The sequence below is a fragment of the Pholcus phalangioides genome, unplaced genomic scaffold (genome assembly GCF_987345545.1).
Source record: "Pholcus phalangioides strain wild (caught in Gottingen) unplaced genomic scaffold, Ppha-v1.0 ptg000010l_1, whole genome shotgun sequence".
In the NCBI taxonomy this organism is placed as follows: domain Eukaryota; kingdom Metazoa; phylum Arthropoda; class Arachnida; order Araneae; family Pholcidae; genus Pholcus; species Pholcus phalangioides.
The window spans coordinates 36,780,233-36,807,691 of NW_028301603.1; the positions used below are offsets into that span (position 1 = coordinate 36,780,233).

Genomic DNA, 27,459 nt, shown 5'->3' on the forward strand with positions numbered 1-27,459 from the left:
GTATGTAAGCTCTTCAATGTTATTTTACCATTTATTCAATAGAAATATTTTCTGCCCTCTATGATTAGCTTATAGAACTGAAAATTCATTCCACTTTTTTAGTTCAACTAGTGACTTTTAGATGGCGCGCAGATGTTCACAACTCTAATCTCAGGGAAAGTTACCGCCCGAATATCGCCGATTCTGACGACCGAACAATCCCGATCAAAGCGGTTAAGGAATTGGCGTGGAAAGCACTTCTACAAGGTGGGGGATCCAGACATGGAAGAACAAAACTGCCTTCATATTTCCATGGGATCCAGGGTTCGACTTGATTGTTCTTTATCAACTGTACTTATCAACTTGACTTGACTTGACTTCGGAATCTTGTGAAACTTCAAGACGAGACGGTTTCTGGTGTACGGACTTGGGACCGGATAAAGGGACATCCAAACAAAATCCATCCGAACTGTTTTAGGCTTGACGTATGGTCACAAATATTTTATTTTCAGGATTTCATCTCATGAAGTAAACAACTTCCGATACAAAACAATTCATTTCGCTTCTCAAAAGCTGTGTCATTCGAGATTATAGGAATTTTATTTGTTTGGCGGATAAATAGAAATCTCAGATTTTTTATAACTTTTGGGAGTTCATTGAGCCATGGTGAGAGAGTCGCCGCTTTTTTTCCAGATTATTTTCCCAATTTTAAAACGCATGTTTTGCTATTTGCTCATTTATATTACATGCCAACATGCATTTAAACATGAAATATCTCAATCTTTTAACGGGGATCACAGGCCCGTTTTCTCCTCGAAGCTTATTTGGCTAGTTTGGAGTCAGCACCTATTTTCTAGTAGTGGGGGAGGGGGGGGGGAAGAAATATTCCATTGAAATGAACGCCAATTGGCGATGTTTCTAAAAATCTGATTCTAATTGCGCGCTGCCAAACCTGAAGTTGGCGATATGAACTGAACACTGCTATTGAGATTACGTTAAATATCCAATATACGGTACACCACTGATTTGCGATTATCGTGTTTTTTACTATTAGGTCGACCGATTTGGCTCTGTTTGCTAGGGCTACTGACTGAAGAACAGGAACACTGGATAAGATTCCATAGGCGAGGTTGTAGTGAGTTCGGCATTTTTATTTTGTCGCCAATAGATGGTCACCAATGTTGGTCATGGGCGTAGATGCGTGAGGTTTCCCAGCGTCAAAGGTGGAGTCAACTGATCTAATATGTATATATGAATTGACATCGTGCCCCCCCCCCCCAGACTTCCAAGTCTATCTCCGCCTATGATGTTGGTGACAAGCCAATGTGTTATTCTTACTGTATCCTTATTATTTTTAATTATCACCAGCATCATAGGTCTCTATCTTGAATTTTTCGAGAATGAAAATTGTTCGATGGTATGAAAAAAAATGCTTGCATTTAGTAGAATTCTGTGTGGTACCAGTTAAATATATCTTTTTTTTTTTACTTGAAATATGCTGCGAAAATGGTTTTGAATAGCGATCGGCACAAACAACTTCGGTTGCAGATAGGTTCGTCTAAATGTGTCTTAAGCCCCACATCCTGCTAGGCTAGAAACAGTTGTTTCACTGGCCCCAATATTTTTAATCATAATGTGAAAAACCAAAAAAATTGTAAGAATCGTCCTGGGCTGGAGTCCTGTCAGCCCCCCCCCCCTGTGGAGGGGGTGGGCATGGAATACATATTCCCAGTGTAAATATAGTGGTTCTTTCGCCAACACTTTATTTGATAGTTCAGGAATTCCGCCTTGTCTGCGTTCTTGCTATTGTTTTTACATCATAGGCGGAGATTGACCGGGAAGTCTGGGGGGGGGGAACGTCATTATTGCTGGGGGGGCACGAGGATGATGATGATGTCAATACATATATACATTAGATCAATCGACTCCACCTTTGATGCTGGGGGGCAACAGTGGCGACTCTTTCAAAATTTTTCACTGACGACCAGAATGTAGTTGAAGCCAACATGCTATTCGTATCAGGACTTATCAGCTCTCCAGATTTAGGTGGTAGACTTCATATTTTTTACTCTTTCTCCCACTCTGCATGTATTTCATTTTTGACATATGCTTTGCAGAATGAAGAGTAAACCGGAGTTGCTAGATAATCTCTTACAGCAAAAATCGTGCAGCTTTCGATGGATGGAGTTTTTTGTATTAAGAAGTGGGTTCCTTCGTGAAAAAAAACACCTGACTGACAACTGGCTGTGCGTTCTGTAATCTTTGGCTTATGGAATAATCGTGCTCGCCTGGCATCAGCCGGATTTTTGGTTTTTTCCTTTTTTTTTATTAGCAATGTTTCCGAAAACCAGTTCACCAGCTCGTGAGAGATTATATAGATTTCCCTCGCCCCTGTTTCATTAGTCTTGCTAGGCTGTTAGAATCACCAAAGTGCTGTCTTCTGCCACGCTTCCAGATTGGTTTTTGTTTTGTTTGGCATGGTACCGCTCAGCCAGTCTGGATTCTGCTTTATGGCAGCAACTATGATTTTCTGTAGGTTGTGGCTGCTGCGGGGATCTATATGAGAGCTTTGCATGGTCATTTTCTTGTGCTGACCACATGGAAATAGCTTGAGCATTCGGTTGTATGGAAAATAAAAATGGTAACACTCCAGACAGCAATAAAATTGAGCTATATTCTGCTAAGGAAAGTACGCAGGACCTATCTGGGGGGGGGGGGGGCAATTTTCTTTAATTAATTGCTTGTGTATCTGCTTATATTTTTAGTGCCATTTTTGTTTTTTTGTTTTTTTTTTAATCATCGTCTTAGCCCCTCTTGTTATTCTGCTCATTATTGAAGTATGCATCTTACTTTACTCATTTTTTCATGGATATCTCCAATCTGCTTCCAAGGTAGCGATGAAATTCGGATTTTCACGTACGACCATTTCACGAGTGTACCGTGAATATCGGGAATCCAGTAAAAAATTAAATCTATGACATCGTTGCGGCCGGAAAAAGATCATGCCAGAACAGAACCAACGACGACTGACGAGAATCATTAAACGTGACAGACGTGCAACCCTTCCGCAAATTGCTGCAGATTTCAATGCTGGGCTATCAACAAGTGTCAGTGTGCGAACCATTCAACGAAACATCATCGATATGGGCTTTTGGAGCCGAAGGCCCACTCGTGTACCCTCGATGACTGCATGACACAAAGCTTTACGCCTCGCCTGGGCCCGACAACACCGACATTGGACTGTTGAGGACTGGAAACACGTTGCCTGGTCTGACGAGTTTCGGTTCCAATTGCTTCGAGCTGAATGCTTCAGTTTTAACAGAATCCAGCCTTGTACCAACCGATGGAAGAGAGCCTAAGGCTCTTGCCCGAAATGTGCTGCTAAAATAGTTTTAAATACTGATTGTGACGCAAAAAATGTGGTTGGTGTTGATTGATTTTTGGTATTACCTTTTTTATATTTTGGGTTATTGTGTTTATTTTGTGGGTATTTGGATGTCGTGCAATTTTTGTATTTTTTTGGTGGCCATATTCAAATTACACGATTTTGAAGATGTTTAGCCAACAGAACGGTTTCAAGTCCCCTTAGCACAATCGGGACATGCCAGTTTTGCGGCAACCTCTCTTATGGAATCTCATCTGTTGTTATAATAATGGTAGGAGTAAACCTTATACTTGAAAAAAAAAAAAAAATCAGAATCACCTAAAGTCAATGATTATAGAAATAGATGTGTCACGAATTCAGAAAATCTGTAGTTTTAGAAATATTCCCAGTTGGCATTCATCTCGATTATGAAATATTTTCCCCTATTTTATAGTTTGCTTACCACGATTGATCAGAGTTATTGCTGTGTTCTTGTTTCAGATGGGATTCCACTTACAGTGAAAATCCTATGTATCGACACCCTCTATAACGATATCGCTGTGACCCTGATGCCTTTTTTATAGTGTTAATATATCCCATTTATAATTATATTCTTTTACAATGGTACATTTCTGTATTCCTTCGTTCGAGTATCGTTACACAGGGTTTTCAAAGCTCCCCATTCCTTTCCCTCCATCCCATGGCCCTGCGTCCCATAATTCTTACTTATTTCAATAATTTTATATTATTTTCTGGGGATAGAGAATTCTATGTATGTTGAGTTGTATGCATGCCTCCCATTGAACTCAATTGATACAAATGTTTGAGATGGGGTAGGGAGAGATATGTAATCGTCTTGGGCATCAATAGGAATGCACAGTTCTCATATACATTTCAAGGGGTATGAAACCGATGCTTCTTTTGCTTATTTGGGGGTATGCGAACCTTTTTTCATCATTTCCAGGGAAAATTTTAAGGGTTGGAAACCACTATCTTAGGGAGAATGAAACCGAGAATTCAGTTGTTTTAATAATGTGGATTTTTATAAGGTCCTTTTCGATAATGTTAATTTTTAGAATGGGTCAACTCCCAAAAAGTCTCACTCAAGTTATGTGCAGTGATTTTCCTCGAGCTGCTACTTTTTCAGTGAAAGTGCTGTATTGCATTCATTTTAAGTTCTTGTATGTCATACTACACTGAAGAGCCAAAAAAACTGTATACCTGCCTGATATCGTGTAGGGCCCCCGCGAGCCCGCAGAAGTGCCGCAACACGACGTGGCATGGACTCAACTAATGTCTGAAGTAGTGCTGGAGGTAATTGACACCATGAATCCTGCAGGGCTGTCCATAAATCCGTAGGAGTAAGAGGAAGTGGAGATCTCTTCTGAACAGCACGTTGCAAGGCATCCCAGATAATAATTCAATAATGTTCATGTCTGGGGATTTAGGTGGCCAGCGGAAGTGTCTAAAGTCAGAAGAGTGTTCCTGGAGCCACTTTGTAGCAATTCTGGACGTGTGGGGTGTCACATTGCCCTGCTGAAATTGTCCAAGTCTGTCGGAATGCACAATGGACATGAATGGGTGCAGGTGATCAGACAGGATGCTTACGTACCTGTCAGAGTCGTATCTAGACGTATCAGGGGTCCCATATCACGCCAACTAACTGCACACGCCCCATACCATCACAGAGCCTCCACCAGCTTGAACAGTCCCCTGTTGACATGTAGGGTCCATGGATTCATGAGGTTGTCTCCATACCCATACACGTCCATCAGCTCGAAGCAATTGGAACCGAAACTCGTCAGACCAGGCAACGTGTTTCCAGTCCTCAACAGTCCAATGTCGGTGTTGTCGGGCCCAGGCGAGGCGTAAAGCTTTGTGTCATGCAGTCATCGAGGGTACACGAGTGGGCCTTCGGCTCCAAAAGCCCATATCGATGATGTTTCGTTGAATGGTTCGCACACTGACACTTGTTGATAGCCCAGCATTGAAATCTGCAGCAATTTGCGGAAGGGTTGCACGTCTGTCACGTTTAATGATTCTCGTCAGTCGTCGTTGGTTCTGTTCTTGCATGATCTTTTTCCGGCCGCAACGATGTCGCAGATTTAATTTTTTACTGGATTCCCGATATTCACGGTACACTCGTGAAATGGTTGTACGTGAAAATCCGAATTTCATTGCTACCTCGGAGATGCTATGTCCCGTCTCTTGTGCGCCGACTATAACACCACGTTCAAACTCACTTAAATCTCGATAACCTGCCATTGTAGCAGCAGTAACCGATCTAACAACTATGCCAGACACTTGTTGTGTTATATAGGCGTTGCCGACTGCAGCGCCATACTCTGATTGGTTCCGTATCTCTTTATTTGCATACGCATGCCTGTACCAGTTTTTTTTGGCTCTTCAGTTTACAATAATTTTCTCAATGGTAATTTTTCTGTTTCAGTTTTCATTCAATATGTTTCATGAACCTGTTCGGCCATTCAGCACACAGTACAGATGCTACTCTGTCTATATGCTACCCGGAAATGAGCGCCATGATGTTGAAAGAGGCGGTAAAAGTAAGTCCCAGTGTTTTCGAATTTAGATTTGTCTAAGTTTTTAGTGTTATGTTTTTTGTTGCTTGTGACTTTTTGTTGTTAGTGTGATCAATTGAAAGTTCTGTAATGTTTACAAGGGCTCCCACTCGTCCTACTTTTCCTAATTTTTGGGTAAATGTCCTACTTTTTTGCCAAATCCTATCTGCAAAATTTGTGTAATAGGTTTTAATTGAGCAGGGAATCATTGATATATTGCCAAATAGTACAAGTGTTGTAGATTGTGATTAATGATTCTGCCAAAGCAGAAATTGTATTGTTTTCAAGGTTATTTGGGGGGGGGGGCATATGTGGACCATTTGGTTTATTAATTTTTCATTTTCTCTTTTCTTAATTTGAGGGTTCAACAAGTAGAGTAGTCATTAAAAACTTCAGTCTGGATGGGAGAAATAATTTTGCTTGTTTCTTTAAAATAAAGTTTTAAAATTAAACTTCAAATATAAAGTTAAGGTCTTGGACAGTAACTAATAGCAGTCATCATTCAAAATTATGGTGCACATTTTGTATATAGGTGAAACAACAGTTTGCATTACAAAGCAGTTGGATACATTGACCTATTCTACGGTTCGTGATTCTGATGCTACCCAATAGCATTCCATTGTCTTCTGTATTTTTAGGGCAGGCAGAGGCATAAACAATGTATACAATACTTCAGCAAAGAGCTAGAAATGAAAGTTGTTCACTTGTATTAAACAGTAAAATGTAAACAAATCCCTTTAAAAAAAAGATGACGACGGAATTGACTTATTTACATCGAAACTCGTAATTTACATATTTTGCACACTGTGCTTTTGAAAATGGTCTCGAAGGAGCGTCATTCTTAAAAATTTTACATGCCTTCATAATTTGCTGTACATTATCAAAGAGAGATGACAGGTTGGACTGTGGAAGACTTCAAAGGAAAAAAAATGTAATTTATAATTTGAGACCAGAAAAGAATTTTCTGAGGTTGCTAGTGTACTGTTTTGGTTAAAAATTGTTTTTGTAACAACTCATTTCTTTCATTTTGCTTTGACTTGAGTCAATCTTATAGGACACTGAAATATTGCTGTAAAAAAATTCATGGGAAAAGACTTTTGAATGCAAAAAATTTTTTTAGGATTTTTTTTTTGTTTTGCTATGATTATGTTGTCTAAGGGGGATACCCTCCCCCATCCTACTTTTTTGTCCTACTTTTTCTAATTTTTTGAGTGGGAGGCCTGGTTTAGATACGAGCGTTGTTTGCAGCTTGTATGCCATGTGACCAAAGCAGCAGTTGTATCTGGAAAGGTGCATCATAATAGATGCTAATGCTTCCGGTTCATTTGAAACCTTCCCGATTTTTTAGCCTCGTTTAAAGTCTTCCAGTCAGAAATCAAATACTTCTAATTTTTTGTATAAAGAGAAATCCACAAAGAAAGTCCCTAAGTAGTCCTATATATAGGCTGAACATGTTTTCTTGACAGGAAATTGGAATTCCAAAAACAGGAAATCGTCCATTACCAAATGTGATGTCAAAAATGAGTGAAGTTGCCAATTATCACTAAAATAATTAATGGCGAAAAATGAAGCACTATTATCAATCCAAATAAATGGTTGAAAATGAATTTTTTAAAAAAAAAACAATTTTTTTAGAATGTGACGTATATGAGATAAGTATTTATAGTCATATTGAGCGTAATATTAGGGCTGGATAAATCGAAAAATTGTTTGGGCACCAGCTAAATTTCTCAAGAGCCAAAATAATGATTTAAATCTCAACGAAAATTCTTAAATAATGTTTTTTGACTTTTCTCCATGATTATGTACAGGGTGTCCCCATCAAGACTGCCCAAACTCTGCACAGCCAGATTCCTTGCTTGGTATATATAAAAAATGCCCAGAGAACTGTACCTTTACGACCCATAGTTTTCGAGAAAAATACGAAAGAAAAGTATGATGTCATATCCAGTGCAAGGGGGAAAAACTTTCCACATCATTCCACGCAGTGCAACCTGGCTTAATTTGGTAGTAGTGCATGGTCGAACTTGCAGAACTTGTGTCAGAATGGATGTTTCATTGTAGGTGCCATAGGAGCTCTGATACGAAGAAAATGGAGATTTGGGGTCTATGTCTGTATATATAATTATGTTGTCCTAGGGAGGGGGTCTTCCCTCATAGAAAAGCTGAACATTCATCGCTACTGACAAGCTTCAAGCCAATGTTGGTGTCTGGGAATGTCCTGGGGAAACAGGTTATACTGTCACATCACTTTATGCAGTCCGTCAAAAAATCCTCATATTACAAACTACAGACTTCTTAAGATTAGGAATCACCACCTACGTATTGTATGAAAGTTTACCATTTCAGGAATGTTATGTATTTCAGTTGATGTTATGCTTTATTGGCTGAGTCTTTTTCCTGTACCATGTGGGATTAAAGAGGTAGATAAAATGGATATGCTACATATATTAGCCAAATTCAAGAATGTTTGCTACGAGATATCAGATTAGGCCAGCATTTCTCTAGGTGGTCCGTAGGCAGACTTGATAATTAAATTTTAACTGCCTGAAAAATTATTCAATTGTAATTTATTTTATTAATATCCATATTGGTTCAAATCCATATCTTAAAATTGTACCTTCATACTTAGGTTCACCATACCTCATCAAGGAAAATGCGGGAAATTATGATCCTATATATGAGATATCACTGATTATAGCCAAACGATGTATTTTAACTTTAATATTTTTCTCATATTTCATTGAGAAAAGTAAAGGGAACTTGGAATTTAAATAAGATAAAATACGGGACGTCACCGATTGTCATCAGAAATATTGCGTAATTCAGCAAAATCCCTAATTATAGTTAAAATTAAAATCACTGAAAAATTGAGGGGAAAAAAGTTGATCTGGAAAAATACGTAAGATGAATATTTATAGTCATAATTATATTGACAAATATTTTCACTGTTTATTCTCTATTTCAGTAAACATTACAAATTTAAATAAGCATAGTTGGAAGAACTGGACAAATGTATAAAACAATTTGGAATAACTGAAAATGCTGGAATGCCCTGTAATAAGAAACACGAGTGCTCTGTCGAATGGTTTCAGATATTTTAACTGGTCCTTGGGCTTATAAAGGTTGAGAAACGCTGGATTAGACCACAGCATGAGCAATCAAAAATATTTGTCTTATGGAGGTACACAGGTGGATGCTTTGCTGATTGGTTTGGGTCTTTTGCATAAGGGAGTTTGAGAAATTAAAAGAACTAAAGGATTTTTATTTCATAAATTTCTCGATTTATAATTTGTCTTGTGTTTTAAATGATCGTGATATCAAAACTGATTATTTTTGTTTTCCAGTAATCATGCCTCCATCTGCTTTGGATCACTTGAGTGAGTCATTTAGTCATTAAAAGTTTTTGTACTCAATCATTAGAGCATAGTTTGATTTGCCATGTACATTTATGAAAAATACAGTAAAAACCTCTCTTTTTCGGACATCAGCGGAACAAAAAATCTGTCCATGAAAGAGTAGTGACCTTAATCAAGGGGTTTGAAATTCACACTTTTATTATACAAGGGGAAATTGTAATTTGGCCATAAAAGAGGAGTGACTGCAATCTGAAGGGTGTCTGTTAAGAGGGGTTTTACTATATTTGATTTCAAGCATGAACCGCCCACCTTTTCCCTGGCATGATTCATTTCACTGTTCTGCATTAGAAATGCATGGGTACCAATGCTTCTAATTTTGTAGCCTTAAATTTTTGTTTCTTTGTATTTTAATAGAAAAATCAAATAATGGTTTGTAAGAATGAAAAATCCCTCAGTTCTTGCAATCTTAGGCTGACCACATGTCTTTGAGAAAAATACAAGAAATTGGGATTTAAAGTATGGGAAATTATCAATTTCCATCAAGTATGATGCCAAAAGTAAGCAAAGGTGCCAATTGTTGCTAAAATTGCAAAAAAATGTCAATAGCGTAAATTCAAGCTTTGCACTGCGAGTTTATAACAGTGGATAAAAATTAATTCTATGGAAAAAAAACATTCAACATGACGAATGTGTGAGATTAAAAAATATTCATTAGTATTTATAGTCATGATTATCATAACATAATTTATATAAGTTGGCAAAATAATTTTAATCCTTGACCTCTAGATAAGATCTATAAAAAAGTTGACATTCCTCAAAATTACGGGAAAATATGTCAATGTCCCCAGTAAAAAGGTTATACGGTCACTATATGCATCACCCGCCCCCACCCCCTAATTGTCCCTCTTTGCATCCACCTCTATCCTATGGACAATTCTGTCAGCAGTCGTTGAATAACGTAGTGATATAATTTACATGCCGCCATGAAATCAACACTTATTCTTATATTTAAGATTTTCAGAAGTTTAAATGATATAATTCAATTAGAAAATTAAAGTTTCCTGAATATTTATATTCACTTTTCAAGTGTGGACTTCATTTTGTTTTTTGTAAAATTAGTTTTTCATTTTTCCTTTTTCACATTTTTCAGCTCGTTTGAATATAGTGTATCCAATGTTGTTCAAGCTTACCAATAAGTTGACAGAGAGAGTCACTCACTGCGGTGTATTGGAGTTTGTTGCCGATGAGGGAAAAGTTTACCTGCCTTACTGGGTATGATTCAAATTTTGTTGTCTTAGTTCTAAACTGACAGGAACTATTTTCAAAATGAGACAGTTTTTTTTTTAAAAAAGGGAAAATTAATGGATTTCTTTTATTGTTTTTGTCTTTTATATTTATTTCTACACATAATATTTGTTTTTGCAGTTGTTTTAAAATTTGTCGTTTAATTGTTTGGTTGTGTTAGCGTGTACAAATTACAGACACATGTTTCTTTAGGACTAGAGCAAGACATTTCGTCAATTGTTGGCTATTTTCTCCCAATAATAGTATTAATTATAATTCTCATAAAAACCAGACCAGACTTCCTTTAGAAAGCAGGACTATTTTGTTGGGGGAGGGGGAAGATGTGGGAATTCTCAAGAATTGTTTGTATGCTTTCTTGATATGCGTAGGGTTTTGTCCCCATGTTGTTCCTGTTGTGTCATAAGTTTCAGTCTATCTTGCTGCTATTGAGTGGGGGAAAATTTTCAAATGCAGTTGCTAAACTAGTTCTTGAGACTGATACTGAGGAAATGTAATTTGATCATTCAGTGTGATGTTGACTTATCTAAGCCCATTCTCATTCTTAGAAGGGACTACCCGTTGTTACCATGGTCAAAATAAAATCACATCAAACAAAATGCGATGTGGCATACAGGATTCCTGGCCAGCCTGTCGGATACATGACCAGTTTTTACCATCGTTGCAGATTCTCCTTGTTTTGCTTCTGCCCTACAATGTTGTAATAATACACCCCCACCAATTTGAAATTGATTAGCTCAGGATTCACAACCCGTGCTCTGTAGAGCCCTTAGGGCTGCTTCTGTACACTTTCTAGGAGCTCTGTGGCTACTGTAGGGTAATGAAATAAATCAGTAAATTTGATAAGTTTTAAAAATAAGGCTTACTGGACTCCACTGTAGAAAGTATAGGCTAAAAATGGGTATGAGTCAAAAAAAGGTTGAGAACTTCTGGATTAATGTTCAGTCGAACTTGGTTGTAACAAAATTGAGGATTCTATGAAGTTAAGTCTGATGGTATTTAGACCTTAATTTATGAAAAATATAATTAGATGCTATCCAATACTGTGCAGGACATTGCTATCTCATTGGGACCAGGGGGACCATGTTGGGTGGGAAAAATACTGGAAATAGGTGGATCACATAAACACGTGACATTGATTCCTTCATTCCCATAAAAAATATTGCCAATAGTTGGTGACATTGTGAAACATTGCTTAAATCTTTGTTGAGAAACACAGTGGTACAGCAAGTCCGCTAAAATGTGTTTCACGAGAAAGAATAAGCATGGCAAATATGTGGCATGAGCATTTATAGTCATTATAACACAATTTATAGATTATGCAAATTACCTTTATCCCCAATTCTAGTAAAGATTATGAACTAAAGTAAGCTTCATTGGAAAAACAGGACATTTTAAAAAAAGTAGAGAGGAGTAAAATATGGAAATGTTTTTGTATATGGGTCATGTGTCAATGATTGAGTAGTAGCATCAAACATTTAATAAATCCTTTTTTTAATGCTAGGTATAAATATAAGACAATCATTGCCTCAATAAGCGGATCTATAATTCCAGAATTTTCATGGCAAAATGTCATAGGCACTGAAGCAAAACAATGAAAATTGTTTTGTTATTTATCCCTGATCATCACATTTTCATAGCCATTATAAGCAAGGTTCATTGGCATTATTCTCTATGTGAATCAGCCCGCACTATTAATTATTAATGTTATAGCCTAGACGTTGTTATAACCGAATTTGAATGTATAATTATGATGCTCTGTTAGAATACAGACATTTTTCTAATTTCATAAAAGTAACAGTTGTGACCGAGAAAATGTGGACATCTTATACCTCCTATGCACATGCATGCTTCATGATAAAATGCTTTGATGAGCTGTTATCTATTGAAACCAAATTTTTCAATGCCGATTATTAAATAGAAAAGAACATTGCAATTTGTCATTTTTTTAAACGTTCATATTTTTTTCAGATGATGAGAAATTTGTTCCTTGAAGAAGGTGGGATGCTGCATGTTGAGAACGCTTCATTGCCTGTGGCAACCTTCTCAAAGTTCCAGCCCCAGTGCGAGGATTTCTTGGATATCACCAACCCAAAGGCTGTGTATCCTTCATGATGATATTTTTTTAAGGATTATAATATGTGAAGTGCTTTGTAAAACTAAAGTCTGCATATTTTTGGTCATGTGTGGGTGGAATGTGAATTCTACACATTACATTTGATATAAATGCAAAGTTTTCCTGTATATCCAATAAAATGATGTGTGTAAGTTAAGAAGCTGTAATTTTACCAAACCTTAGTTATTTGTTTCCCATTATCAGCAGAGATTTGCAGTTTGTCCTTTTTATAGCTCACCAATCATGACTCAAAGTTTGGCGCCTGTTCTGAATGGCTAAATGAAGAAATATCTCTGAGTATGTGCATAGCTTAAGGATGAGATCATAGGCAACCTCTGTTTTCCCCTTGAAGCAATTCCAACCATTCACTCTTGGAAGGTAGGGCTAAAATATATATTTTTTACATTTGGTAAGAAATGTCCTAAAACCCTTTCCTTCCCAGCTACCATGTCTCTCTGATGTATTTAAGAAACTGGATATAAAGTTCTTGTAAAATATGAGAGCCCCTACTCACATTGGTGCATAAGAGGATTAAGTGGTTGAGAAACCAAATTCCATGCAAGAGCTTTTTTGTTATGTAAAAATTAAGCAAAATTTTTACATCTCACAGCAGTCACAAAAGCAATTGGTCCTATCTTTGAATCAAGTGCTCTCTCCATTGACAATGACCACCTGACAGGTTGTCGTAACTAGTCCAGGGATTGACAAATCCCAAGCGCCAGGTCACCATGGCAACTGGAAAATCAGTATCCGCTCCTAAAATTTTCTATATTTGATTGCTAAATTGGAGTCTAAGAATGAAAACAAAATTTTCTGATTTCATAATGTGTCTTTCAACACAAAAAGGGATTCATATTAAGCCTCAGAAAAGTTTGAAAAACTTTCCAGAGACTTTTCCTTAAAAAACTTTAGGACTGTTTTCTGAACTACCCTCCAACCACTCAACTTCTGGCAGCAGTTAGGCATTTCATACCTATATTTTTCATGTCATATCTTACTGACATTGGAACTGTATTCAAAAGGGCATTTCATTTTCACTATTCCAATGCTCTTAAATTCAGTATAAATCATTAATTTGGTCAATGTTATTTGTTTTATGCCTGCGTATTTCCACATTCCTTGACTAGCCTGAAGATTGGAAAATGCCTTGCGTAATTTTGCGTGCTTGACGACAGGTGATATCATAGCAATTGAATACAACAACAAGGTTTGTAGTTTCAAAGTCAAATTCATTTAATTAGTCAATGCCTATGTGAATGACAGACTATTCTGATCAAATAATTTTGATAATAACAAAATAATAATAATCGTGAGGAAGAAGCCTGCCCAAACTGGTAGATTTTTGAAACAGAAGATTTTAATGTCATTTTCTCTTACATTTTTCATACTTTTGCACTTGAATTAATATCATAGGCATAAACTTGAATTGTGTCTATGAGCCTGAGTGCTGCCTTCCCAATATTTGCCATCATCGTAGTATTGTCTATGGATGTTTCAGGTACCCTATAGGTGGCCTGTTTTTGATTTACCCAGAAGCCTTTCGATTTTTTTAGCAATTTTAATATCTTCCAGTCAGAAACCAAATTCTAATTTTTCGTATCTTTATTGAAAAGTTTCCAAAAATCTTCAAATTGTGCTTTGCAAAAATAAAAAATTCATGAAGAAAATCCCCAAGTCCTTACAATGCTAAGCTGACCTCCTTTCCTCAACAAAAAGAATTGGAATTGCTCAAAATATAACTGGAAATTGTTAATTATTGCTCAAATCAATGACAGCAGGCAATGCTTGTAACACTTCTGCAAATCTCACAGCAGATTAAAATGAATTCTACAAAAATACTTCATAATTTAAAAAAATCATATTTATAGTCATAATTATTATGATGTAAATTATAAGCTGCTAAAGGATTTAAATCAATTTTACTGAGGAATAATAAAAATTCCAGTAGGTTCTATCGAAAATATGTGAGAAAAAAAGTACATCTGAAAAGAAATAAGTCGGGATGCAATAATTAGGGAAAATAAACACGGGAATGTCCAGGGAAAAAGGGTTACATATTCACCTTATGCAGTCTCAAAAAATACCCTTATTAACTTTTATTTGAATTTTTTTTTTCTGCAGCAAAATATTTTGTCACGTGACAGACTACAGATTTTTTAAGTCTGGAAATTGTCACCTTTGTGTCCATAGAGAATGTGCAGTTTAATTTTTACTCATCTCTTTTGTTCTTGTATTAATAATAGCAATACCCACACCTCAAGTATTGGGTGCAGTAAAAAATTTAAACCTGTGTACATATTATGATAAGTTTTGTTTATTGCAAGAGTTGCCATTTTGCTCATTGTCAAATTGCATTCCTTGCAGATTTATGAGTTATGTGTTCTTGAAACAAAGCCAGGAAAGGCAGTGTCAATCATCGAATGTGATATGAATGTATGTATCAATGTTTCTCTATAAAAGTATATTTATAAAAAATTATTCATGGAACACAAACGAGTTCATTCTGTCAATGTTGTTGATAGTTTTCATATTAGTCATTAGAATCGCATCTCAAGTGATCGCAAGTTATAAATACTGTAAAAACGTCTATTAATGGTCCCCCCCCCCATTTAGATTTGGGCACCCTTCTTCAAATTTGTTTGTGCTGCTGGTGTCCATAAAAGAGGAGTTTTACTATTTATCATAAATAAGTTGTTCCAAAGTGTGACTGTGGTCTCTCTCAACTTGTTCAGAGACAAAAATACTTAAATTGAGAATCGGTAGCAATTTTCAGCCAAGGAACAAGTATTTCTTATCATTTGTGCAATTTTCGTAGATATATTTGAATTCAAAAATTGGAGGATGTTAAGAAAGAACAGTATAAATAAGAGAAGCATTGTCCATTATGCATATAGAAACGTCCTCTCCACTTGTCAATACAAGATTCATCGAAAGACTGGTTATTTGTGAAGATGAAGATTACAAGGAAGAGAAAGATTTCTTCCTTGTAATCTTCATCTCCACAAATAACCAGTCTTTCGATGAATCTTGCATTGACAAGTGAAGAGGACGTTTCTATATGCATATGGCCATCTGGTTGGCCTTTGTCATTCACGAGCTATTAGTTGTCATACGTTGATGCCGTCCGTGTACGGTGCCTTTCAACATATATATACACTCCAAGGTTGAAATATTCTATCTGCTTCCATAGCTTAGATGGTAGAGCACTCGTCCGGCAAGTGAGAGACCGGGGTTTGAGTCCCCGTGGGGGGCAGTGATGAATTTTTTTCCTTGTAATCTTCATCTCCACAAATAACCAGTCTTTCGATGAATCTTGCATTGTCCATTAGTTTTTGTTGTTCTTTCACAACTTTTCTCCGATTTTTTAAATTGAATATCTCTGCAAATATTGCACTTAAAAACGTGGAATTTTCTTTGTTGGCCTCAGAAAAGACAGGGCAACAACTTCCCAATCAGGTTTTTGAGGACAGGGTGTCTGTAAGAATGAACTTTTTATTTTGATAAGTATACAAACCCTTGCAACATGAATGACTTATCTGAATTCTACACATTATTTGGATAATTGTTTTCATTGGAAGTATGTCTCTAGGATCAACGGTTCATGAGTAAAATGCATCATTAAGAACTTCAGATATTGTCTCAACTAATAATCTAACTTATAATTTCTGTGCGCAGAAAAATATACTGCCTGATGTTAATGTTGTTTGAGTAAAAAATTAATGGTGCTTAATATCATATGCTTTCATTCACTTTGTGTCAGGTTGATTTCGCACCACCCGTGGGTTACAAGGAGCCTGAAAAGGAGGCCAGTAAGCCCTACACAGTCATCGTAAGTTCAAAACATTCATGATTGTTGTTTTATCGGCTTAAATGCTCATATAGTTCATGAAATTCATTATGGTTTTGTTTTTAATAATAATCATAGGAAGAAATGCATTGTCTTTGTGGAAGGTTTAGTGTCCTTGTGTTCAATACTGTGACCAAAATTTTTTTGTTCAATACTGTGATCTTCAAAAGAGTTTTTTTTCTTGCGGTGGTTTAGTATGTACCACTAAACCACACTAAGAAGGTTTAGTATGTACCACTAAACCACACAATGCACCTTGTCAAAATTCCTCGAAGAAACTTCTAAAAAATTGGTGCATATGAGAATGTGCTTTCGTACCTAACGTGAACATTGTTTCTGAGGAAGGTCTTATGTGTTTAAGAAGTGCTGTCATCTTTCCCCCCTAATTCAATATAAAACATCTCAGCAGGTTATTTTTCCTGTTGTAAGACAGTTATAGTGCAATTTAAACACTCTAGAAACATTTGATTTTGTTAAAATTGGCATAGAGCAGTTTTTATCATGGTGTACGTTATAGCTTATAGAGACATGGTCAACCTCAATCAGGGATATCACGGCAAGCTTGCAATGATGTAAATTAACTCAGTGCTTTGGCTACTAGAAAACTTAAGACTATTCTGCAGAGCAGAAGATTAACAATCACTAGAGAATAAAGGAGCTATGGTTGCAATGGTTTGTGAACCATTAGTGAGAGTAACATAGCATAAAATTGAATGTGTACATCAACATGAACAATCTGTGGCCCTCAGAGTCATCTGCTGTGGTCTGCAACCTCATACCTAATTTTGTAAAAATGAACTAAGCGACATATAAATAGATCTCTTAAGGGACGGACTTGCAGTTCCACATGACTTGAGTGGCCTGCAGCACATTTTCAGATCACTTAAGTGGCCTGCGAGCTGACACATCTACAAATACAAATCACTTAAGGGACCTGTGGCATATTTACAAATCACTAGACTAACACCCCCCCCCCCTCTCCTTCTCCTTGCACAGCTCTAGATCACTTATGTGTTCCGCAGCACGTGTACAGATTGCTTAATTGGCCTGTGCCGCCTTCACAGATCATTTAAGTGACCTATGGCATAGTTCCAGATCACTCAAATGGCCCGTGGCACATTTATAGATCACTATGGTGAATCATAATACATCTACAGATCACTCAAGCTATCTATATTCATCCATCGGTTTGAGCCACAGATCACTGAAGTGGGTCATATTACTCAGAGTCACATTTAAAGATCACTTAAAAGACCTGCGGCTTATTTAAAGATAACTTAAGTTAGAGGCATCCGCAGGATCAATCTTTCAGGGGTGGGGGCACACCAGGGTTAAGGGGAAAGAACAATGAATATCTCTACAGAATTCTCAGTAATAAACTTCTTCAAAAAGCCTTTTAAATTAACAGAAACTGATTAAAATAGCATATAAAGGTATTTTCTTTCAATATATTAATTATTTTCCAAAATTATTTAAACATTTTTTTTATTTTTGCTCTTCTTGGGGAGCACGGGCCCCTTATGCCCCTCCCTGCATACCCCTTAAGTGCCGAGGAAATCTTACACGATTCGCTCCTCAGTGCCACCTTTTTTGATCACAGAGTTATGGGGTATATATATGCCCATGGCTGTTAAGGGGGTTAAGTGGCCCTAGACATGTTTTCAAACTAATGAAGCACCCTGCACTCTCCTAAAAGTTAGCACCTTTGGTCTACATGGCACCGATTAAATCGCTGAATCTTCTATGACATGCAGAATTGCTAACATCTCATTTGAATGTGTACCACCAATGTTGGAGAAACATTGAAAAGATACTTAAATCATACTGTGTTGTTCGCCAGAATAAAAGAGACCTTTTTTTTTTACCTGAAAACATTTTCTTCCTTCTCACACTTGGTGTCATTGTTTTATCTGTAATTGATGATAATTTTTTTTATTTTATTTTGACAGAATCCCGGAGGTGCTCTACCCGCTAATGTGCAGCATCCAAACTCCGGTTTCGTGGTTAGTTAGATTTTTCTCTTCTCTGATACCATTTGAAACATAGAAAAAAGACAATTTTTTTTGGCTTTTTTTTTCACTTTGCTTACAATGAGTGTGTGTGAAAATGCATTCTCAGAAATATATGATTGTTTGTTTCTTAGCCTTTCAGCGGTCAAGGAAACAGATTGGATGGTAAGAAGAAAGGGACAGATTCGTCTGAATCGTTCGGCATGCCTCTTCCCGGAAGGTCAGTGTAATCAGTTTTTTTTGGGGGAAAAATTTTATTTGTTTAGTTTTTCTCCCGCTAAATTATTCTAAAGCAGGGTTTTTGACCTTTTACACTCATAACCCCTTATTATTGACAATAACCCATTCCTGCCAATCCTCACTCTAGGAGCAAAAGCAAATTTATAGGTTATGCCTCTTTTCTTGTTCCAGTCTAATTTTCTTGATTACTTATTGTTTGAACATGTTTTACTAGGCTATATCCTACTTTCCCCCCCCCCCTCCCGAAAATATGCCTCTTTTCAAGAGCTTGACCCTTTGTACTGATCAGACAGATTTTTTGAGTAAATATGTAAACCAAATCTTTATAATTAAGGTCCGCTTCCTAATCCCGGTGCTTAGTGAGCTTGTCTGTGGAGTTTATATACAGTACCATCTTAATATCATGGAATTCCTCGCGATAAGTGATGTTCTGGTACCCCGTACTTAACTGGGGATAATAGCTTATGTAATTACATACTTTCAAAAGTCATGTTACCAGATCTCATATTATCAGTCCTTCTATTCACTTGAGGCTCTGAGTCATGTCCAGTGGGGCCCTGGTTCCACTGGGTTCTAAAAGTAGTCAAAGTTTTCCCCAAGTTATTATCTCTCAAAACCTTGATTTATTTTCACACCAAAATTCATCTTTTTAAAGCTCTTTGTGCTTTCCTAACCACTTGTCATGCCTTCCCTCCTTTCCATTTGACCTTGATTTTCACCTGTGGCCCTCTTAGAATATCCCAAAACCATTGTCAAATTTGCTCCCCTGGTAGATACCTATTCCCTCCCCTCCCCCCTCCCCGGGCTGGGTTTTTTAGGGAATATTGTTTGTTTTCGAAGAAAATGTGTTACTTTCAGGTTAAAATTTTAGTTTGAGCTTAGTTTACGTATTCCAAAAATTGCTGCATAGTGCAGTGTTTAGAATATGTATATTTTGAAATATTTTTTAATGATTTTTTAGGAACAAACATGTGATAATAAATAATTTTTTGGAATCACAAACACCCTTTTTTATAATTCTTCTACCTTTTTATGTAAGCATTTAGGTATGAGATCCGCCGCTGTGGTGGTCGAGTGGTTATAGTGCGGACTCGTGATGCGAGGATCCGGGTTCGAACCCCACAGTGGTGGTCGGCTGAAGCTGGTTTTCTGTGGTTCCCAACTTCAAGGCGCAAATGCGAGCCGATCTCCCCGTTAAAAAGTCTCGCCACAGAGAGCAACAGTCCTACAACGGTAAATCATTCAACCATAACACTTCACTCATGGTTTGAAAAACTGGGGACAGCACTACACATAACAAGCATTACACAGAAACAAAACTTTACGTCAGGTTGCACTACACGTACACGCACATTCCCGCATGTACCGATTCGTTGGGGGGTTCCGCGGGGGGGGGGTGCATTTGGGGTGTAGCAGTAGTAGGTAGGGCCTCCAAAAAAATGGCTCGGGGATCCATGATGTTCTTAAGTCAGCCACCTCGTTGGGCAATTTGCCTGTTGTGGCGTCGTATTTGTATTTGTATTTGTATATTAAAATATTTCACAAGAAATCGCAAACAGAAAATTGTAACCATGGACCTTAGTTTAAAAAATTTCCTGATGTATGTGATAAGCATGCGTACAGAAATTTATTTATAATACACAATTTTTCACACACAAATCCTTGTATAAATAAATTGAAGCATCTGTGAAGAAGTAAATCAATGTATGTAAACTGAATTTTCATTCAAAAAATATTTACATGTTTTCGCATTACTTTTTTATAAGTTTTATACAGGTACATCAGACTTTCATAACTGAAATATCAAGAGACAAAAATAACATTATCTCATAATGAAAAGAAAATAACTGGGATTCTTGAATTGAACATTGGCAACGGACATCTTCAATTGGAACAAAACAAAAAGTATAGTTTTTCTTATGTGGAAATAACACCTAAGCAGAAAATAAGCCTTAGCTTGATTTTTCAAGATGCTGATACTATAAGCCTGACCCAGAAAATTTGCCTTTTAAAATCGTCAGCCAGATGAAGGCATTCTGTAGGTCTGTTGCTATACATGACAGGTTTCTTGTATAAAGTGATATTAATGTATAATAATGTTATTGACATTTATTTTTAATGATAATTCAAGTTATTCTGTAGTTTTAAGTACCCAGAAATGACTTATTTGGACAAGCGGAAAACACCTCCAGAGTAATGAATCCTCAGAATGACTTATCTCCTCCTCTTAGCCAGATAATTTTTTAATTATCACTGCTCCTTTAAAAATATTTCATAATTTAATTTAATGAAGTAGGGATATTCTTTAACAGTGAGGAATTTAAGAAAAAGAGAAGCATGAGACTTTAGCTCCTGAAAGTTTGGGTTCAATTATAAAAAAAAACGGTGGTTCTGGTTACATAGCTGAAAGGTTTTATTTTTGACTTATCAGGACACTTTTAGTTACATTTTCTGCGGGGTCTGAAAAATTTGGAGAAAAAAAAAATTCAGGCACCATTTCTGATTTCTCAGAATTTTCATTATCTCCAAATTCATTTATTTTACCACAAACAATTTTCATGCTGCAGGTCTGCATACAACTCAAGGTTCAGATATAATTACACAGAAGTGGGTGTGTTTGTGTGTGAACAATTATTCCCTTACTCATAATCATGGTAAATTTTATTGATCAAATACATAGTTTAACATTCACCAAGAATGTATATTTAGACATAATATAAGATGTAGGCCTACACATAAAGGATGTACATTAGAGTGGGTCGAAAAAAATATTTTATTTGCAAATCGCTATAGTGCGGAAAAGTAGCCTCCTTTAATAAAAAGAAAAATGACGTAAAAAAATTTAAAATCGATTGACATCTTCCGGTCACGCATCGTACTTGAAGTTTATGAAAATTGACAAAATTGAACATTTTTCTTCAATTTTTTTAATATTACTTAAAATTTGATGATCGATGTGCAAAAGTTTCTTATGCTTATTTTATGGTTCAATAAAGTAAAATAAATGAAAACATCATTGATGTTTCAATGTTTATCGGTCGCACAATGTGTTCGAAAAACTGGAATTGACCAAATTTTTGCAAGTTTCATTGTGCAGCTCTTCGTATGCTTTGTCAGAACAAAATGACCCAGAATTTACCGTGAAGAGGTGGCTGCACATCGAGTTCCACCTACTCTCTATCTAATCAACCATCCAAAGTAGGAGAGTGGATGTAATTTACATTATAGTTACCAAAATTGTGTGACTAGGATTTATTGGTTTACAGTTTCTTCTTAACTTTTGCACAATGAAACTTGTAAAAATTTGGTCAATTCCAGTTTTTCGAACACATTGCGCAACCGATAAACATTGAAATATCAATGATGTTTTAATTTATTTTACTTTATTGAACCATAAAATAAACATGAACTTTTGCATGTCAATCGTCAAATTTTAAGTAATATTAAAAAATTAAGAAAAATGTTTAATTTTGTCAATTTTCATAATCTTCAAGTAGTATGCGCGACCGGAAGATATCAACTGATCTTAAAATCTTTTGTTGTTTTTCTTATTAAAAGAGGCAACTTTTCCACACTATAGCAATTTGAAAATGAAACTTCATTTTTTTTCAACCCTCCCTGTTGTACATAAATGTTTAAGTTACATATTTTGAAGTTGTGGAAAAAGAAAATTCAATTTTCCTCCCATTTTGCCCAAAATTCTCGTCTGTGCTGTAAGTGAATTATTCTCTTATTTTATTATTCCCAATTTTATTAATCAAATACATAGTTTAACATTCACTAAAAATATATATTTAGGCATAATGTAAGATGTACACATGTTTAAATGAGATATTTTGTGGTTGTGTGGAAAAAGAAAATTCAATTTTCCCCATTTTCCCCAAAAAACCCGGGTTTTCTACCCAAAAAGCACTGGTTTTTTACAACCCTGCCTAAAACCGTGAGGGGGGCATATGGCACTCGGTTGAGAACCTCTGATCTAAAAATATTTCTTAGGAGTTTTTTTTTTTTCACAGCGATGCTTTTCTTCACAATCGTCACATTGGATGATGATTACCCGAGGAAGGAAAAATAAGAAGTGTTGGAGATTTATTTGGAAAAAAAATGCCCCTGAATAAAATTTGACCGAATTTCATAACATTTGGAGTTTCTGTCATGTAAAGTTCAACACCAATTAACTCTGCATTTCCCAAAGTAGATGGTGGGCAGTGGAGGCTACATATACAACATGGGATCCTGTAGGTTGGCTTGGTAAACAAGGGGCAATGGGAATATTTTCTGATGAGGGATGGTTGATGTGTCAAATTTAAAAAAAATATGAACTCAGAAGTTCTCAACCTGCCCCCCCCCCCGGTCCTGGGATATTCTATGGGGGCACAGGTGAAAAACATGAAGGGGAGCCCCAGAGAGCTATGAAAAAATAAAAATTTCGAGTGAAATATGGTGGGGGAAAAATGTGACTACTTTTAGAATCTAGCGGAGCTGTCCATAGAACCAGGGTCACTTTGATTTTGGAATGTAAGTATATAAATATGTAAGCTGTGTGTGTTACTTCCAGCTAAGTATGAGGGGGGAACATCAACTAAGTATGAGTGCAGAACATCACTTTGCCCAAGGATCGTGATGTTGAGATGGTCATGAATAGCCTCCCTTCTCCAAAAAGGAAGCTCACTAAACTCTAGCACGGGGGTAGGCATGAATTAAAGGTTATGTGCCAGGAGAGTCAATTTATTGTGTAGGTCCATTGGATCACCCTGTATTTCACGCAGATCTATTCCCCCCAATATAATTTGGCTCTCTGGAGGGATGATCACCTACCTTCTGGATCTGGGCCCAGGGTTCTAGAGATCTATCTCATTTATAAAATTTTGGTTCATTGTGAATTTATTTTTGGTTTAATTCAATTCAATAAGTAAAAAGGATCTCGCTCCTAGATGAAAATATGGAACCCTGGATAAGGCCGGGGGTGGGGGGGAAACGGGGAAATTGGTCCAAAAGAAGGACGGGGACCGAAAATGGTTGAGAAACACTGAATGAACTAAACAAGAAAATTATTTCGTTAGATCAGGGGTTCTCACACTGCGTGCTGCCAACTTTTGTCACAAGCACGGAGTGGTGACCCTGACAAAGAATCTTCAAAGCTACTCTTTGTTACACTGCTTTGGGGAACTGCAGTTGATTGGGGAAAAGGGGCTTTGCGGGTGAAAAAAGTTTGCGCATCCCTGGGTTAGATCAATTTTTCTCAAACTTTTTAGCTTTGCAGCTTCTTGTCTCTAGAAATCATTTGCCTGTAACTCTGTTGTCCTCACAACCATTTACCCATTGGTCACTTACTCTTGAAATCATTGATCCGTTTTTCCTTTAGCCTTGCTAGATTGGTCTGGTAGTCATACTCTTGCAGCTTGATAGGTGCTTTTGACCTAATAATAATATACTCACTGGTTTCTTGTTACACTGGTGATATTAAAATAAAAAACAACAACATGTACCCGAAACCTTGGTCTCTTGCAGGAATAAGGTTTGTAATGCAGATCTTTACCCTATCTTTCCTTTACAAGTGGTTTCTTTGCCCTAGTTATAATTCCACATGGTTTTCACTTTCCATTAAGATAAATTTTAGTTCCCCTACAGGTAACTTACCATTTCCTTCATTTATGCATGTCTCCATTTGCCCTAAAATCATATATCTTCCCCCCCCCCCAATGCTCTCAGGGCAGTAACAGTTGTGCAAATTGTCTGGTAAATTCTAATTCCTGATGATGACTGTAAGTGCCCATCAATATCCTCATCTGGACACAACACCCTCTCTTGATGAACTTTGTTGGTGCTGCTGAAAATTTGTTCTTCAGCTTCATATCTTCCATACTGAAGTTTTATTTTTTGTTCATGTTAAAATGCTTTCTTTCTGTATTTATAATTTATTTTCATTTTTTTCCAGCGGTATTCCAGACTATAATTATGAAATCGGTACTTTGCAGTTCATGAGGATAGAGAAACCCGATGAAATCGAGGAAGATGTAAGTTTTCAATTGGGCTGTTGTCCCAGTGCAGTGACAAATACTGCTTTATATTTCATCTATGAAAATAATTTGTTTATATCTGTAGATGTTATTGCATCTGTAGATGTTATTGCATAATCTAATTTAGGATGTCCTATAATTAACGCTGGATTTAAATTGTGAACCATTTTTTTTTCTTTTTTTTTACAAACTGGAACAGTAGGTGGTGTGCAACATACAAATAGTGATCAGTTGAGGTTCAGTAAAACATAGATCTGGGAAGCTCTTGTTATATTTTTGTGTTTTAACAGTTCTAAGGTGATCCTACCTTGGGTATGGCTTCATCTCAACTAACCCTAATGTATATGTGTGTGTTTACTGTCAGCTACTGTGGCACTGCTTATTCACTGGAAGTAAATTATGTACAGTTTAAATACTGCATTACTTCAGGGCCACCTATATACTTTAAGTATTGCCAGCAATGACACTTCCAACCAATAACTGGGGTAACATGCCCTCATCCTCATAACTCCAGCTGTTCAGAATTAAAAAATGTGATAGTTTAAGCATATTGATCAGTAAAGATTTTGCCCTTCTCTTTCTCTCGAAATTCAGTCACAAATTTGAATACATTCAAACTTGTTCAGCTTTTTAACTTCCAGCAATGAGATCTGCAAAGGAAACTTGTGCAACATATTGACTGTGCAAGAGCTTTTGTTTTGTTTCTGCAAAAGTCTCTTAAAATATCCACATCTTTCAACTATGCCATTTAGGCCAATCTGAACATTAAAGGGCTGATACAAACCAGGTTAATGTAAGATCACTTATCACATGAATATTTCTAAAACCATTTTAGGTTTGCTATTTAATTGCATTAAAAACTTGAGCTTTTTAATGAGTGGTAAAATACAAACAATTTTTTTTTTGGGGGGGGGAGGGGCCTTCGAGCTGTCAAATTTTCTCGGTAAAATTCAAAACCAATACATCCTTTTTTTAAAACCTTTATTTTGTTAATGATACAAGGACTATGGATTTTTGTTTTGTTTTTCTTTTTAAAAGGGTGATAATTGCTGAGGGTGTCTGATTTTTATTCAAAACTCAAAACACATTTAACATGAGAGTTTGCCATTCCATATAGTGAGTGAGTTAGTTAGTTTCCATGTAGTGAGAAATACCCTTTTATTTGCAGTGGACTATCATATTTCATGTAGAAACTTCTATCAACACAGTATAGTATATTACTGGGGTTCTCAATTCACTTATTGTCAAGAAAGTCCTGCATCATTTATTGATTGAAAAACATGTAATTCTGACCATGTGTCCCATATTTCACAGGACATTCTTGTTGTTCACAGGACATTGTCAGTTCCGATTTCATACAATTGTTCCGTTTTTTTTCAGTGAAGCTTATTTGAATTTGTAATCTTTACTTAGAGTGATGAATGAAGATAACCCCTTCACAACATATTAAAATAACCGAGTCTGCCTGTAGACCACCTGTGCCATCCTCACGTAAAATAGGTGGGAAACACTGTTGTATATAATGTAGTACATATATAATTTGTAAATTAGATGTTTCTCATTTGTGCATGATGTCACTTATCAATTTTGTCTCTAATATAACGAGCAACTTAATATGTACAAATGCTAGATTTTTTTGTGTTGCTGAATATTTGAGTAGACTCAATATTTGTACAATACTCTTTCAAATCTGGCACATATTGGACTAGAGTTATGACAGATTATTGAAATCACCAGATTACTGGAAGTCAGTTGAAAAACAAAAAAAAAAGAAAAAAGATTTAAATCTCTACGCATATGCACATAGGGCCCCGATTTCCACTTGGGCAAGTGTAGCATGCAGGGCCTCATGATTTTGGAGAGCCTCCCCCTTTTCCCTTAATTTAAACCACTTATAGTCATTGGCTAACAAAATATTTTTTACCTTAGCTTTGTTACGACCCCCCCCCCCCCCCATATCAAAGTGGCATCCTTGGCACGTAATAACATATTTTCCTTTTCCACACATGAAAGGAACCAGCCTGGAAACTCAAGATTACTGAACAGGCTGGACTAGTGCACAGCCAGATTATAAAGAGAGTCCACTGTACTTTGTTTGCTTGTCGTGTAGATTGAATTGTTTTGTATGGTTAAATGGAGTTTAAACGAATGTTTTTCTCTTTGATTAACTTTATATTCATGGGGATGATGTTTCAGGAGGATGAAGAAGAAGAAGATAACTTCAAGCCTTTCTCTGGTGAGGGTAGGAAGCTTGTTGAGAAGAAGCATGGATGAAAAAAAAAGAAAGTGTTTGCTTGCTTTTCTTTTTAAACTGAAAAGGACTCGTTGTATATTATGGAACTTTCTGTACATACTTCAGGATGTGAGACGTTTTTGTTATGTGCTGTAACATTTAAGGAGGGAAAACAAAAAAATTCTTTTCACATCTTTTTTTTTTTTATTTTTGCTGTTCTGAATACTTTGAGGTTATAAATATAGTGAAAATCCTATGTAACGATGCCTTCCATAATAATAACCACCTATAAAATGATAAATCCTTTATAACGATACATTTCTCTGGTCCCTTGAGTGTCGTTGTATAGAACTTTCACAAGTAGCCAATGCACAAAGATACTGGCCACCTCATGTAGTGGTCAGACTTTGA

At 36.4% G+C, this 27,459-nt stretch overlaps 1 protein-coding gene across 1 annotated transcript; it reads left to right on the forward strand.

The window, feature by feature from the left end:
• The first annotated feature begins 206 nt into the window (after window positions 1-206).
• Window positions 207-27,238, forward strand: Ufd1 (ubiquitin fusion-degradation 1-like). Its single transcript, XM_089238185.1, has 12 exons — window positions 207-645; window positions 5,793-5,907; window positions 9,270-9,302; window positions 10,432-10,553; window positions 12,555-12,685; window positions 13,834-13,906; window positions 15,064-15,132; window positions 16,460-16,528; window positions 18,496-18,549; window positions 18,690-18,775; window positions 24,734-24,812; window positions 27,012-27,238. Exons 1-12 carry the CDS (start codon window positions 643-645, stop codon window positions 27,087-27,089), a joined length of 912 nt encoding a protein of 303 aa, XP_089094311.1. The 5' UTR covers window positions 207-642; the 3' UTR covers window positions 27,090-27,238.
• Window positions 27,239-27,459: the final 221 nt, after the last annotated feature.

Bases quoted from the DNA above. Each gene is read 5' to 3' on its own strand.
- Ufd1 (XM_089238185.1), top strand. The intron at 12,686-13,833 runs GTATCCTTCATG...ACTAGCCTGAAG, and splicing joins ATCACCAACCCAAAGGCTGT to ATTGGAAAATGCCTTGCGTA. The intron at 18,776-24,733 runs GTCAGTGTAATC...ATTTTTTTCCAG, and splicing joins GGCATGCCTCTTCCCGGAAG to CGGTATTCCAGACTATAATT.